Source organism: Hibiscus syriacus, unplaced genomic scaffold (assembly GCF_006381635.1).
Source record: "Hibiscus syriacus cultivar Baekdansim isolate YM2019G1 unplaced genomic scaffold, ASM638163v2 tig00110174_pilon, whole genome shotgun sequence".
In the NCBI taxonomy this organism is placed as follows: Eukaryota; Viridiplantae; Streptophyta; class Magnoliopsida; order Malvales; family Malvaceae; genus Hibiscus; species Hibiscus syriacus.
Window position 1 is genome coordinate 3792266 of NW_024062612.1, and position 14475 is coordinate 3806740.

At 35.9% G+C, this 14475-nt stretch overlaps 1 protein-coding gene and 1 pseudogene across 1 annotated transcript; both read left to right on the forward strand.

Annotated features, from left to right (window-relative positions):
* The first annotated feature begins 4549 nt into the window (after window positions 1–4549).
* On the forward strand, window positions 4550–13208 carry LOC120216825 (annotated as a pseudogene).
* A 413-nt stretch (window positions 13209–13621) lies between these two features.
* On the forward strand, window positions 13622–14331 carry LOC120216850 (probable calcium-binding protein CML44). The gene has a single exon (XM_039214141.1). It carries the CDS (start codon window positions 13804–13806, stop codon window positions 14257–14259), a length of 456 nt encoding a protein of 151 aa, XP_039070072.1. The 5' UTR covers window positions 13622–13803; the 3' UTR covers window positions 14260–14331.
* Window positions 14332–14475: the final 144 nt, after the last annotated feature.

Consider the following 14475-nt stretch of genomic DNA (forward strand, 5'->3'; position numbering starts at 1 on the left):
TTACATTGGAATGAACTTTGATGCCTAGTTCACTAGCTAATTTCACTAAGGTTTCAACAGTTGGGTGACCAAGACGTCTGTGCCAGAGATCTTCCAAAGAGGAAGAAGCTAAGTTAATATGCACTTATGCAAGATTAACTGCTAAGGAGTTGTTATCCATAGCAAATGAGTATAAGCCTTCATGCTCCTCTCCCTGAAGTAGAGTATTTCTGGTTGCCTCATCACTAACACAATATCTATTTGCATGGAATTCTAAAAAAAACGTTGTTGTCCCTAGCAAGCTTAGAGACGGAAAACAAGTTCTTGGTTATTTGAGGAACATGCAACAAATCATTCAGCAAAAGCATACGTGAAGAAGCATGAACATGAGAAAGACCAACCAATACTACATCGAGTGACATACCATTGCTAACTAAAAGTTTACCTGGACCAAGAAACTCTGATGGATTCAAGATATTATTAGAGTCTGAAGTCACATGATGTGTGGCACATGTGTCAACTACCCAATGCTAAGAGGACATCGAAGAAACATGAGCTTGTGGTTGACCAGCCACAGTTGAACCAGATTTGCGTTTGGCACAATACTCACAATAGTATCAAAGGATGAAACTATCGAGTTATATGTAGAAGAGGCTACCTTATGATCCGATTGATTTGATCCTCAACTAGCAGTTGTAACACATGAGGAATCTTCATCAAATCTATGCCAACACCGATCAACAAGGTGTCTAATCTTCCCACAAAGCTGACATTGCACCTGTGACTGACCACCACCTCTACCACCAGTTCGAGTTCCAGATCATTGATCATAACCCGAACTCGACATCACCGAGTTTCAAATCTCCCCATGAGCAACGTTAGCACTCATTGGTAAGGTTTCCAACTGATCTTCAAAACTAGCAAGTTGTGTTTCTGCATCAAGAAGCATAGTGTAAATGTTATCCAAAGACAATGTTTCTCTCATGGAAGTTATAACTGCCATAAAGGGTTGATATTCTCGTAGAAAACCCTTTAGAATACTTGCAATGTGCTTAATTTGAGGTGCAACACTACCATAAGAAGCTAAAGCTTTGCAAACCTCTTTCACACGAGTAAGGTAAGTACACATACTATCACCTCCTTTCTTTAACAACTGAAGTCTATAGTGGAGACTCATTACCACAGTCGTTGAGCGATTAGCAAAGAATTGAAGAACAATACTCCAGACAGCCGCCATCATTTCAGCACCGACAAATTGGGGGAAAAGATGAGTACTGATAGTGGATAACAACCATGAAGCAAGGGCACTATCTTGAGCCACGAAGTCTTCATATGCTTCATTAACACGAGCGATACCATCATCATCAACAATAGTCTCTTGCGGAGTCACCACAACACAGAAATCATTCCAAATGATGGCTCCGAATGGTGAGCAAAATCTGCTACTTCCAAAGGAGAAAATTCATCTCATCAAGAATAACATTTACCTTCTTGTGAGTAAATGACTTAGCATTGACAGAGAACTATGTCACAAAGGAACTTCAAGCAACAAAAGCGAAAAAGAAAACTCCAAGATCAGTGGCGAAAGATACCATGTTAGAATGGTAGTTTAACATAAAAAGAAACTGGAAAAACTTGCATGCTTTATTACTGAAGTATACACAACTTTATATACATTATATGAACAATTAGCTCTAATAACTCTACTAACTGATTAACAACTAATCGACACAGCTAATGCCACATGTATGGCACAGTTACAAACCCGTTATAATCAACTACACACTCACACTTATCAGTTCTGTTATACTTCTAACAGAGAAAGAGCAATTTCTGTGTATTTTTAGCATTTTTCTGCCTCTGCAGAAATTAGTTAGCACCCATCTGTATACTTTCTTCCGTTTTTGTTTTAAGATTTACATTTTACAACTTATACATTGTCTTGTGTATCTTGTAACAGAACAAGAATTTTAGAAATAAAATGGCTATTGGTGTTTCCTAAAATTTATTTGCTGCCAGGAGATTGCTATAAGGTCGTTTCTCCAATTTGTTGTCTGCAGGTTTTTTTGTTTCCCTCCGTATTATATATATTTAATAAAACTTCACATATATGCCCGAATTTCATTTAACACAAACAATTTCTGAATTCAAATTTGCAAAGAAGTATGTAGAGATCAACAACATGCTCAAGTAAGGTGGAGCCAAATCGATCAAGTTGGAACAACACCAACATTTGACTGAATATTGTATGAAGTATTAGCATAAGCATTGAGCCATTGGTCTATGTTTTTTATTTGAAATATTCTAAAAATATTTTAAAACTTGGGTAGCGTTTGGTTCGCTGGAATGTTTCTGAGGGAATTGGAATCTGTAAGGAATTGAAATCTGAAGGAATTAGAATCTGAATCTGAATCTGAAACCTGTTTGGTTGGCAGGAAATTGAATTGGAATCTAATTCCATATTCTGTTTGGTTTGCAGACATGTCAGATGAATTTGATTTCAGTAATGTAAAATGACAAAATTGTCATTCTTGTTTTTTGCTTAATTTTAGTTTGTTTTATAACTTACATGTAGCAATATATTATAAAAATTTAAAAAATATTATATTTTCATTTTATTGATTGATTATTCATTTCAATAAATTACAAAAATCATATTAATAAATATCATAAGTTAAAATTATCCTAATTAGGGATGGCCATGGGTCGGGTTGGGTCTGGTTTTTGGTCCACCCGACCCGACCTGACCAAAATAAAGTTTCACTCGACTGGACCCGAATATATGAATTAGAAACCCGACCCGACCCGAAATAATAAAAAATTATTTTTATTCAATAAAAACAGTGACTTAATTGAAAAAAAATTATATATAGAGGGGTATTATTGTAATTATTCCTAAATATATAAGGTAAAATTATATATTTTTTTGGTCGGATCAGGTATTTTTCACCCTAAACTCGAACCCGACCCGAATATCACACTTAAAAAAATCCGACCCGAACCTGAATTTTTTTTTTAAATCCGACCCAAATACCAAAAGATTGATGAGGTTAGTATGGTCAAATTTCACATTCCCTCCTCCAAAGGATTTTAATTATATAATGTTTTGGATGTAATTTATTTTCCCTCTCTAATTCCAATTCCAATTCCCCCTAATTCCAAGGGATTCCAACGAACCAAACGTTACCTTATTTTTTTATTATAAATATATGTTATTTGTGGACGTCGATCATGGATTTTAGATTTTAAGATCTATTAAATATAATACTTTTTATGACTATAAATATAAAATTTGATGAAAGTATCGCATATATTTCATATGAATAAATTGTATAAATTTCTCATTATTTTCGTATTCTTCTTTTCATTTAAACACATTAACTAGAATAAAATTACATATATATCTAAATTTGAAGAACATCTGATATAAGATTATTTTGTACATATTATCCAAATATTCAATTGGTTGATGGTGTAAGTGGAACATATGTTTTTAATGTGTTAGGTAGAGAGTGTTAACTGAAGACATTCTCTCAAGTAACATTTGTTTGGTTTAAAGAGATTTAGAAGTGGTATAATTGTAGATTCTCTCAGAGTACTCTTAAGGGGTGGAATTAGGCAGAATGAAGGAATTAGAGATGCGGATGCTAATTGCTGTGCCACTCTGTCACTGATCTGATTTCATCTTCTCTCTCCTTCACGCTTCATAGTTCATACTATAATAATTCACGTTAGAAGTTCGATTCCCTTTTTTTATTTTTTATTTGTAACATTCTTCTCCTATTTTTTCTTCATACTTTATTCGAAAAAATACATTTCCGGCGATAATGGCTTCGGCGACGGCCGGTTCAGTGGCGAAGGTTCTGTCCGATCTCAACATCAACGCCGGAGATTGGCCTCCTAATCTTGTCAAGAATCTCCATCTCTTTCATCTGGATAAGGTTTTGCATGTCCTAAATTCCCCATTTCGTAAAAGTGACTCATATACGCGTATATGTATACTCTGTTTGGTTGTTTTGGCAGAGAGAGTTGGCGAAGATGTTGATGGGTTTTGGACAGTGCCATTTGTTTCAGCATTGGCAGGATCCTGGTGTTGAGGACGAGCAAAAGAAAGCCTTTTTCGCTCAGGTCTCCATCATATTATTTTTTGAAGAACCATGGAATCCTACAATATCCTATTATGGTTTAATTTCTTTTACGTTTACAAAAAAATATTTTAATTACTGAAAATGGAATTTCTTTTATTTTTGGTAATTGCAATTAAATTATGGATGAGAAGAAAAATTAAAGGAACGAAATGGGTGTTTTTTAAGAAAAAAAAAACCATTCCCTCTGCTGTTGGATACGGATAATTTGTATTTAAGCGATTTTTAATATTATATTCTTGAGCTTACTGTTGAACCTTTTTTTAGGTTGCTAAGCTACCTATGTTAAAAATGCTAGCGAGCCCTTAGCCGACTCAAAAGAAGGGAAGAACCCATACGACGGCTTCGTACCTTCGGTAAGGAAATTCGTCTTTCACTTTGTAACTTCAATTTATTATTTACGTTTCTATGGTTGTACTGCGTACATGATTATATTAATGTAAATTGATATTAGTAATAAGTTTTCTGTACCCTGAGGCATGTCCTCTCGAGTTCTGTGCAACTTTGTCTTAAACGCAAAGAATTGCTTTTGCAGGTCCCAAGTCCCAACAGAAGAAGTTCTTTCTTTTGGTGATGATAATTTCATCAAATTTGAGGAGGCAGGTGTCAAAGAAGCCCAAAATGCAGCATTTGTCCTTGTTGCAGTTGGGATTGGTGAACGTCTTGGGTACAATGGAATTAAGGTAGATACCCTATAGACTAACAATATATATATATATTTTATCCTGTTAATTTCAATTATTTGGTTTCATGACAACTAGGCAAGTCTGAATAGTTAAAATATGTGTGATATATACTTTTGTGTTAGCTGTTGGTTCCCATGAGTCCATGACTTATGCTTTTTTGCATTAGAGAGATATTGGATTGGTGCTTTTTTCCTTTTTTAAAAAAGGTTTGATATTGTATTTTATGTTTTATTACTTTGACCAGTTTGAACACCCTAAAACAAAATGTTTGACTAGCAACATTGTACACATTGTAGGTAGCACTTCCAGCAGAGACCACAACAGGAACATGTTTCTTACAACTCTACATTGTGTCCATTCTGGCTCTTCAGGAAGCTAGCAGTAGGCTTTCACAAGGTTTGTTCGGCATCTCATTGTTTTAGCAGGCGTTACAGTTCCAAATTTTTATTAGTCATTTTATAAAATTTGCTCCTCCACATGATCAAGAAAGATCAAGTGTTATTGTTCTCCAGTATCATGTATGGAAGCAACCAATGGGAGACTACTGAGCAGTTCAGCGTACTCGGTTTTACTTGTTGAATTGTATGAGCATTTTCTTACCTCCTTATCTCCAACCACAGAAAGAACTCCACTTCGGAAAGAACTCCACTTCGATGAACATAGGTTTAAACTAGAGCAATTACTGGAAAAGTCACTTTTAAAGAAGTCAAGAGTTGACAACTTATTTTTTGCTGTACATAGGTTACCTTTTACACGAGGAATGTTGAATAGAATGAACAAGTTGAAAAGAGCTCCAAGTTTCACTGTAATGAGGTTCCATATGATCAACCTCTCACTTACAATAGTTACTAGGGATGAGAAAGGCACAACAGAAGTCTGTTTAAAAATCTAGCTTACTAGATGCAATTGTCTAAGTCACCTGATCTTATTAAATACTTTGTAAACAACCTCTCTGGTCTAGAAAATAGTACTAGTTCATAGTTTTACTCACATTTTCCCAAGATGTGTTCATGTTAACATGCTTAGCTTACCAAGTAAAAAAAAGAAAAAAAGCATATTCACTTCCAGCCTTTTAGAATAATATTCCACTGTTTATTGTATTTTATAACTTAACTCTCTTTATTATCTCTGAGGTTTGTTTTTCTTTCTCTCTCTCTTTCTCAACTTTAGCCACGTGTCAAAAGGAGGTTCCTTTTGTTATAATGACATCAGATGACACACATGACTGTACCATAAACCTTTTAGAATCAAACCTTTATTTTGGGATGAAACCTACTCAAGTTAAACTTCTTAAATAGGTATGTGATCACTTATTATGTGTTTTTTGTGAGAGCTTTTGTTAAGTTCGTTTACTTAAGTGTCATATCTTTAGGTGAAAGTTGCGTGCTTAGATGATAATGATGCTAGGCTTGCTTTGGACCCTCATGACAAGTACAAAATTCAGGTAACAACAGCAATATAAAACTGAAAGGTTCTTCCCTTTAAATCTTTTGTGGTGTTCTCTTGTTAGACAAAACCTCATGGCCATGGTGATGTGCACCCACTTCTTTATTCTAGTGGCCTTCTGAATGTATGGTATGTCTCAAATGCTTACATTGCTTCTAAAATCTGGAATCTGGAAAAAAAATTCATGCCTTTGCAAGTTTCTTTATGTTTCTGTATTACAAGTTGCCATTATTTTATTTCTTTTTGACACTGAAACTCCATATTTGATGATATTTGTCTCTGCTCTTTCCCTTGGCTCTCTGTACAGGTACCAAAACTTTGTTTTCTAATCTTTTAGGCTATAACATTTGTAAACACTAATTTTTCATTTTACTTAAATTAAAATTATTAAAATAATTATTATTATATTATATATATTATATTATTATTAAATATATTATTACAAGGCCCAAAATTGGGGCCCAATTACAATTACAATCGGCCCAACAGAACTCAAACCCTTTAGGGTTTGTAACATTCAGTTAGGGTTTTCTAACCCTAGCCCCGTGCGCAGCCGCCTCAAGGGTTTCCAGCCGCCTCTGAAGCCATTCCAGCTGCCACGCCTCTCCAAGCTTCCAGAAGTCCACGCGGCGCTGCTTCAGCTTCCAGCCGCCCCACGTCGACACTACTGTTGCCACGACACCAGCCTCGCCGAAGTCTCCAGAACGCCACGAAGCCCTCCACATGTCGAGCTCTATGGTGAGTCACCACCATAGTTATGGTGACTCACCGATCCTCTTCTCTTTACCCGGGTCGAAGAGGACACCAGTGGTGGCTATAAAGCCTCACCAAATCTGCAAAAGAAAGAGGGGACGGACGACAACAGACGGACGACAACAAACGGACAACAACAAACAGAAAAAAAAAAGAAAAAAGATACAGAGAAAGAGTTACACCAACGATCCCAGAAAATACAAACCGAAAGAAGAAAAAAAAGAGACTTACCGAGGAAATCGCCGCCGTGAGAGCCTCCACGAGTCATCGGAGAACCGAAACGCCGAAGGTGAAAATCGTAGATTTACGATATATTATGGGATTTAGGTTAAAATAACCTTAGATCGGGCATTAGGACGTTTAGATCTACGCTTTGGGGGGTATTTTGTAAATTTCGGCCACCGTTCACGGTGGCCGGCGGCGGTGGCCGACGGCGGATTACGGTGGCCTATGGCTACCGGTTTCCCTCCGACGAGGGAAACTAGAGAGAAACCAGAGAGAACTCTGGTTCTCTCATTTTGAGAGAGAAAGGAAAGAGGCAAATGAGGAAGCTTGGCCCTTCGGGCCAGGCGTTTAGGGTATTTAAAACCCTCCCCAAACGACATCGTTTTGGGGAGGGTATCTGTGTAATTTAAGAAAGGGTAAACCCTTTCCGCAACCCTTATAGGTCTGTAACTTTGCAATTTAGTCACTGAAATTGACTTTTAATCATTTTAATTTAGTGTTTAAATTTTATTTTATTATATTTTAGCCATTAACCGTATTAATAATATATTTAGGATAAATGTCATATTTAGTCCTTTAATTTTAATAATTAATATTTTAATCCCAAGTATATATTTTTAATTTATTTTAATTTGATATATGAATTTTATATAATTTTATTTTAGTCACCAAATTAATAAATAAGGAAAATGATATGTTTAATCCCTATAATTTTGATTAAATGTGAATTAGGTATTTAATTTTAATTTTACTATAATTTAGTCACTAATTTTAAATATTTTCATTTATTTTACTGTTTTTAAATATATCGTTCTAATTGTATTTTTATTGTTTTAATTTTACTTGTTTATATATTTAAATATTTTTATTATTATTATGTAGTCATAAATAAATATAATAAATAATTATTTATATTTTTTCAATAAATTATTTTAATATTTATTTATCAATATCGAAGAAAAGGGCAGTCTTAATACAACTGGATGTCATATTCTGATATTTTAAAATTAAAAATTATAAAAATTATTATTTAATTTTATTCAAATTAATATTTATTAATATAAAAGAAAAGAGCTGTTTTAAGACACCTATAAGTCCTTTTCCGATATTTTTAAATAAATAAATATTTTTTATATAATTTTGAAATAATAGGATTATAAATTAAATATATTTTGAATTTTTAAATTTTTAATAATATAGACAATTTATAATTAAAAAAGTACCAATTTTGGGCGTTGTAGGGGTGCTAATCCTTCCCTAAACGTAACCGACCACGAATCCCTTTTTATTATTAAAAAAAACGAATATTTGGTTATAAACGCAGATCAGTTCATTTTTTATTGATGTTTTCTTAAAATTCTTTTTAAAAATAATTTTTAGGTATTTGACCTACCTGACCCAAAAGGCCGATGGCGACTCTCAAATTATTTTCAAAACCATTTATTCATATCAATTTTCCTTCCAAATAAATATTTCGTGTCCGGACGAAAAATGGTTACGACACATTTAAACAAACTGATATTCTACCCATGTGAATGTGATATTGTCTAGCTGCCATACACTCGTATCTATATTCAAGCTCTTTTTAATCTTAGTTGTCTTGACATTTATCTGCACTGCAACAGACATTGCATATAATGCCAACTGCCCCTTTTTTGAAATTGGTATAGTGGATAATTTCTTGTATTTCATGTCATACTTTTTGCTAGGCGTGATGCTGGTCAGAGCTGGGTTCTCTTTTTCCAAGACACAAATGGACTTCTGTTCAAGGTTAACTGCTAAAATTCTATCACTTCATGTTTAATTGTTCTTATTGTAAAAGTGCAAACTTGGTTGTGAATAAAATTTTACTATTTCAATGCAGGCCATTCCAGCATCACTGGGAGTCAGTGCTACTAAACACTACCACGTCAATTCTCTTGCTGTTCAGCAAAAAGCAAAAGAAGCCATTGGAGGAATTACAAGACTCACTCACAGTGACGGTACTTTTATATGAAACTCCTCTAATTATTGGATGCCAGAACTGCCAATTGCGTTGACTATTTGCTTATGAACCTATTTCTCTAGGGATGTCAACAATTGACTAAAATAAGGCCTCTTTTTCAAGTAATTTCTGATTTCTTCAGTGCTGCTTGTTCATGCTAAAGTTTTTTAAGATATAGGATGGTGCATAATTTCCTCTTTCTTCTCCACCCCTTCTTTTCATTTTCTGTTCTGTGTATGCATGTATAATACAACTCTGATATGATAGGTGTTTTAGGCATCAAATTCACAGGATTTATGCATCACCACTACCAGTAACGTGACTTTGATGTTAACTTCAGGGAGGTCAATGGTGATCAATGTGGAATACAATCAACTTGATCCTCTGCTAAGGGCCACTGGACATCCTGATGGAGATGCTAATTGTGAGACGGGTTATTCTCCTTTCCCTGGAAATATAAACCAAGTAAGTTTTCTGGCTCAAAATGACCAACTAGATATTTCATATCTAGGTGGATAGTGTGATGCATAAAGTACTGAGCCTTGAGAAGTTCTATCAGATTTCAAGTTTGGACTATATAACATTGATTATTTACTTACACAATCACCATGGTCAAGAGTGTTGAAAATTAGGAAATTCTTCACCTGATGAACTGTAGAAATTACCCATCCAACTCAATTAATAGAACACAAGACTCTTAATCTTATAATCGTAAAATTGAATCTCATAATAGATAATTCATAATTAAAGATCTTTCACAAAAACTATTCTCAACCTAACGTTAATTACCTTACGCCCACTACATATGGTACAAAAGTTGTTGAGTGGGGTTTACGGTCTGTGTGATAAAAAGTGTGAATGATAGCTGGCTATCATAGTGGTGGAACCCATGGTAGGTAAGTTGTTGAGGGTTGATTGGTGAGCATGGAAAGTGTGAGGGTATCCCTATATATTGCCTGTCAAGTGTAAGGAATGATTACCCAATTTAACGTATACATAAAATAAAGTTTAAAAGAAGGAAAACCAAAGTCAAGAATAAAAGTTGACATGGTATCTTTTGCCATGGTGCGATCCTGGTTTTATTTTTTTGTTCTTGCTTGACGATGCCTGTGGTTGATGGGTCTGGTCTTGGCGGTGGCTCGTTCTCAAACAAATGGGTCAGCGTAGTTTTGGATGAATCCAACTATTTGCTTTGGAATCAACAGATTCTCCTCACAGTGAGAAGCGACCATTTGGAGAAATTGTTAATCAACGATGTGCGTCCTTCGAGTGCGACGGTGGTGGTTGATGGTGGTGCTGTGGTGGCGAAGGATGCATATGAGGTGTTTGTGGCTCAAGACAGTGCCCTAGTGACTTGGCCTACCATCCTCCTGCATTTGATTGGAGCTGAGACGGCGGCGGCGATATGGTCGAAAGTGACGGCTGTTTTTGCAAACAAATCTCCGACTACAATCATGTGCTTGCACTATCGACTCAAGTTGCTTCGCAAAGGGGATCTCAATATGCGCTCTTACATTGCCTAGGTCAAAGAAGTGTGTGACGGGTTGGCTGCCTTTGGTGCTCCGGTGTCGGAGTATGAACAAATAGTGACGATCTTAAATGGCCTCCCACTGGAGTATCGTCCATTTTTTATGGTGATAAAACGTTCGATCAAGCTGATGGCTTGCTTTTGAATGCTCATATGGCGAGTTTAAAGGTTGGTGGTTCCTCTGGTGGTGCTCTGGTTGTGAATGCTGAAATTACTAGCAATGGTGGCGTGAACGTTGGTCGTGGATCTTCTTAAGGAAGGAGTGATTATTCTGGTAATGTGCATGGTGGTCGAGATGGTTATTCTAGCAATACGCCTGCTGGTAGGAGTCGTGGCCGGAGTAGGTTTCAGTGTCAGCTGTGCGGTAAGCTCGGACACCTTGTTGATCGTTGCTAATACAGGTTTGATAAAACTTTCATGGGTGTTGGAACAACTGCTGCTTCATCTGATTCGTGGGGAGGTGTTAAGGACTTGTCGGCTCATGTTTGTAAATTGCATAATTCCTCTCGAGGGCCTATGTGTTCATGCGTTGGGGGTGTTCAAGATGCCTCGGCAGCAGCTCTTTGTGTTCAAGATACCCACATTCTTTGTGGTTATTTCTGGTGTTCGTTGGTCTATACACAATGGTGCGACAGTGTGATTGAGTTCTTATGTGAATATCTAAATATAGAAAAACTGTGACATCTAGATGACGTTGTACATATTTTTTAGAAATCTATCTCAGAAGGTGAACAACTCCGCTTGAAAATCATTTATGTTTTTCTTTAGTTCCCCTTGCATCATACAGGTTTAAATATGCTGATCACCCCGTTAGTATTCTGCTGCAACTTTACACTAAATTTTGTCGAAGTAAATTAGTTCTTTTAACATTCATGACTTAAATATAATGCTCATACTTGACCAACTTAGTGTTGATTATAGTGATGTTATACAGTTCATTTAGATGGTGCTCATCATTCTAACATCTCTTTGCCTTTTTCTTTTCCATTTATTTTATCATGCTAAGCTTGTGTCTCTTTGCTTTTTGCCTCCCTTAAACTTTTTGATTAAAAGCAATCAGCATGTGGGTATCTATCTTTGTCCCAAGGCTCCTGCTTGGATATTTATAGTCATCATTGAGTGTTTCCGTTGTTGGTTCAGGGTATATTCTGGGTAACTTTCTCAGTTTGATTAGATTTGATTTATTAATGTTCAATCAACCTTTGGTTTAAGGTACCAAAAGGGAACCCATACCACAGTGCTACCTCTGGAGAAATGGCTATATATCGTGCGAACAGTTGCATCCTTCAGAAGGTGGTCATATTATCCTTTTGTTAAATTTAATTGCTAAAACTCTCATTGTCTAGAATCTTTCTTTTTTTATCCCTCTTTATAACCCTCATTTTATAGATAAATCTTTGAGGTTCCAATTTTAATCTGTTTGGCAGGCCGGTGTCCAACTGGAGGATCCAGTAAAACAGGTTTTCAATGGACAAGAGGTGGAAGTGTGGCCGCGTATTACATGGAAACCTATACGGGGGCTGACTTTTGCTGAGATCAAAAGCAATGTTAGTGGAAGTTGCTCCATTTCTCAAAGGTCTACCTTGGCTCTTAAGGGTTGCAACATTCTTCTCGAAAATTTATCCTTGGATGGAGCTCTTATCGTCAACTCTGTTGATGGTGCCAAGGTATGCCACACCAAACTCATGGTAGATTCCTTGCATTGTTTAATCTGTTATTCCCTTTTAATTGGTTTTTCCATTGCACTGTTTGCTACAATTTTTTTTTTTGCAAAAATTAGTGTTTTAAGCATTGTCTATGAGTGCTAGGATTATTGATATATTGTGAAATAACGCAAGGATGATATTGGCTTTCACTTTCATGACTTCAATTTTATTAGATCGGTCTCGCTCGAAAATAATGCCTGACAGTCTCTGCCTTCCCAATCATATCATAATTCATACAGTTCATCCATTATCATCGTTAGAAAATGTTCAAAAAACTTATTCAAGAATGAGACCCTTGTCTGCCTGTAAATGTGGAAGTCGATTTTACATACGATTGAAGCAATTTTATTTAGGACTTTGAGCTTACTTAAGTTGGAGTTGGGCTTCGTAATAACATGGTTGCCGGGAACAGGTAAAAGTGGGAGGATCAATACAGAACAAGGGATGGATTCTTGAGAACATTGACTACAAAGATACTGCTTTCCCAGAGGAACTGAGGACGAGGGGCTTCAGAATCAACAAAATAGAGCAATTGGAGGAAACTTTCAGTGAACCTGGGGAGTTCAGCTTAAAGCCATGAATTTCAACGCTTGGAGAGAAACATCAAGCCGTTTATTCTTTTCAGATAAGTTAAAGGCCAATTAATCTGTCTAGTTATAATGGTCTAAGAGGGGTGATGAACGCGAAACCTTGCTCTTTCTCTACTCTTCATTCTTTTTAAAAAAGCCAAATGTTTGGTATATATTGCAGTGTGTTTAAATTTGAAAATGTTTAATTATTTGCGTAGTTCTTATGTTTATATAACCGACGCACAAAAACAGGAGGTGGCGCATAATATCCCAAGCGTTTAATTTTAGGGTTCCATAGGAAGAAAATATTGTATGTAATTGGCAGTTGCCCTTGGAAATCAACTTTCCCAAATATTGTATGTGATGCCCTTTTTATTTTTTAAATTATGGTCAGTCGTCTCAAATTAATATTCCTATCTAATTCCTTTTTCCTTCTCAGAATATTCTGAGGACATTACCGATTTATTTTTTAAAAAATCTTTTTAAGTCGTTAAAAATAGATTAAAAAGTGGAAAAAATCAAGTCAAAAAAAATATATTTTTGCCATTAATAATTTTCCGTATTGCAAGGTTCCTTACCTCTCTTCTCCACAAACTGAATTCTCACAATTCACTAACCGTACAAAACACAAAGCACTTTCTTCGGCTATTTGTATTTTGTATACGCACACGCATATATAAAGAGCCTCTTGATTATGGTGTTAGTTAGTCCCTGAAGAAACACGAAATCAGAAAGGTTCAGCAGTGGATGTTAATGGTGATGTTTAGTTTGTCATAGACGACATGTGTCCAGCCCTAAACAAGAAAGACCTGCAACGGATATTCGAGAAGCTCGACAAGAACGGGGATGGCTTTGTCAGCGTGGAGGAACTGAATAGGCTCCTCGACCCACAGTTCAGCCTGCAGGAGATGGAGTCCTTGGTGGGAAAACCATGTATGAACTTTGATGAATTCTCGTCGTTCTATGATTCCATCTCCAATAAAAACATCATTGAAGAAGAAGAAGAAGAGAGTGACCTAGCCAAGGCATTCAAGGTGTTCGATTTGAATGGAGACGGATTCATATCATGTGAAGAGCTGGAAAGCGTGTTGGGGAGACTGGGAATGTGGGATGAAAACAGCGGCAAAGATTGCAGACGCATGATCCGCTTCTACGACACCAACTTTGACGGTTTGGTGGATTTTCAAGAATTCAAAACCATGATGTCAAGCACACCCCATTTCATTTCTGGGAATTAAGCTTCCTTAATCATTACTCGTCCTCGTACTTTTGTAACCAAAATCTTGTTCTTGTTTTCTACTCTGTTCGTCGTTGTTGGCCTTTTCATTCTACATCTTGTATTTTTCTCCTACACCATGTAAACGTATTACTTTGAATTCTCAGATTTTAATACTTTTGTACGATACATTAATATACATTAGATTTTGTCATATTTATACGAAGAAAAAACATTT

Excerpts from the sequence above, each read along its gene's own strand:
- LOC120216850 (XM_039214141.1), top strand. The coding sequence starts at position 13,804 with ATGTGTCCAGCCCTAAACAAGAAAGACCTGCAACGGATATTCGAGAAG.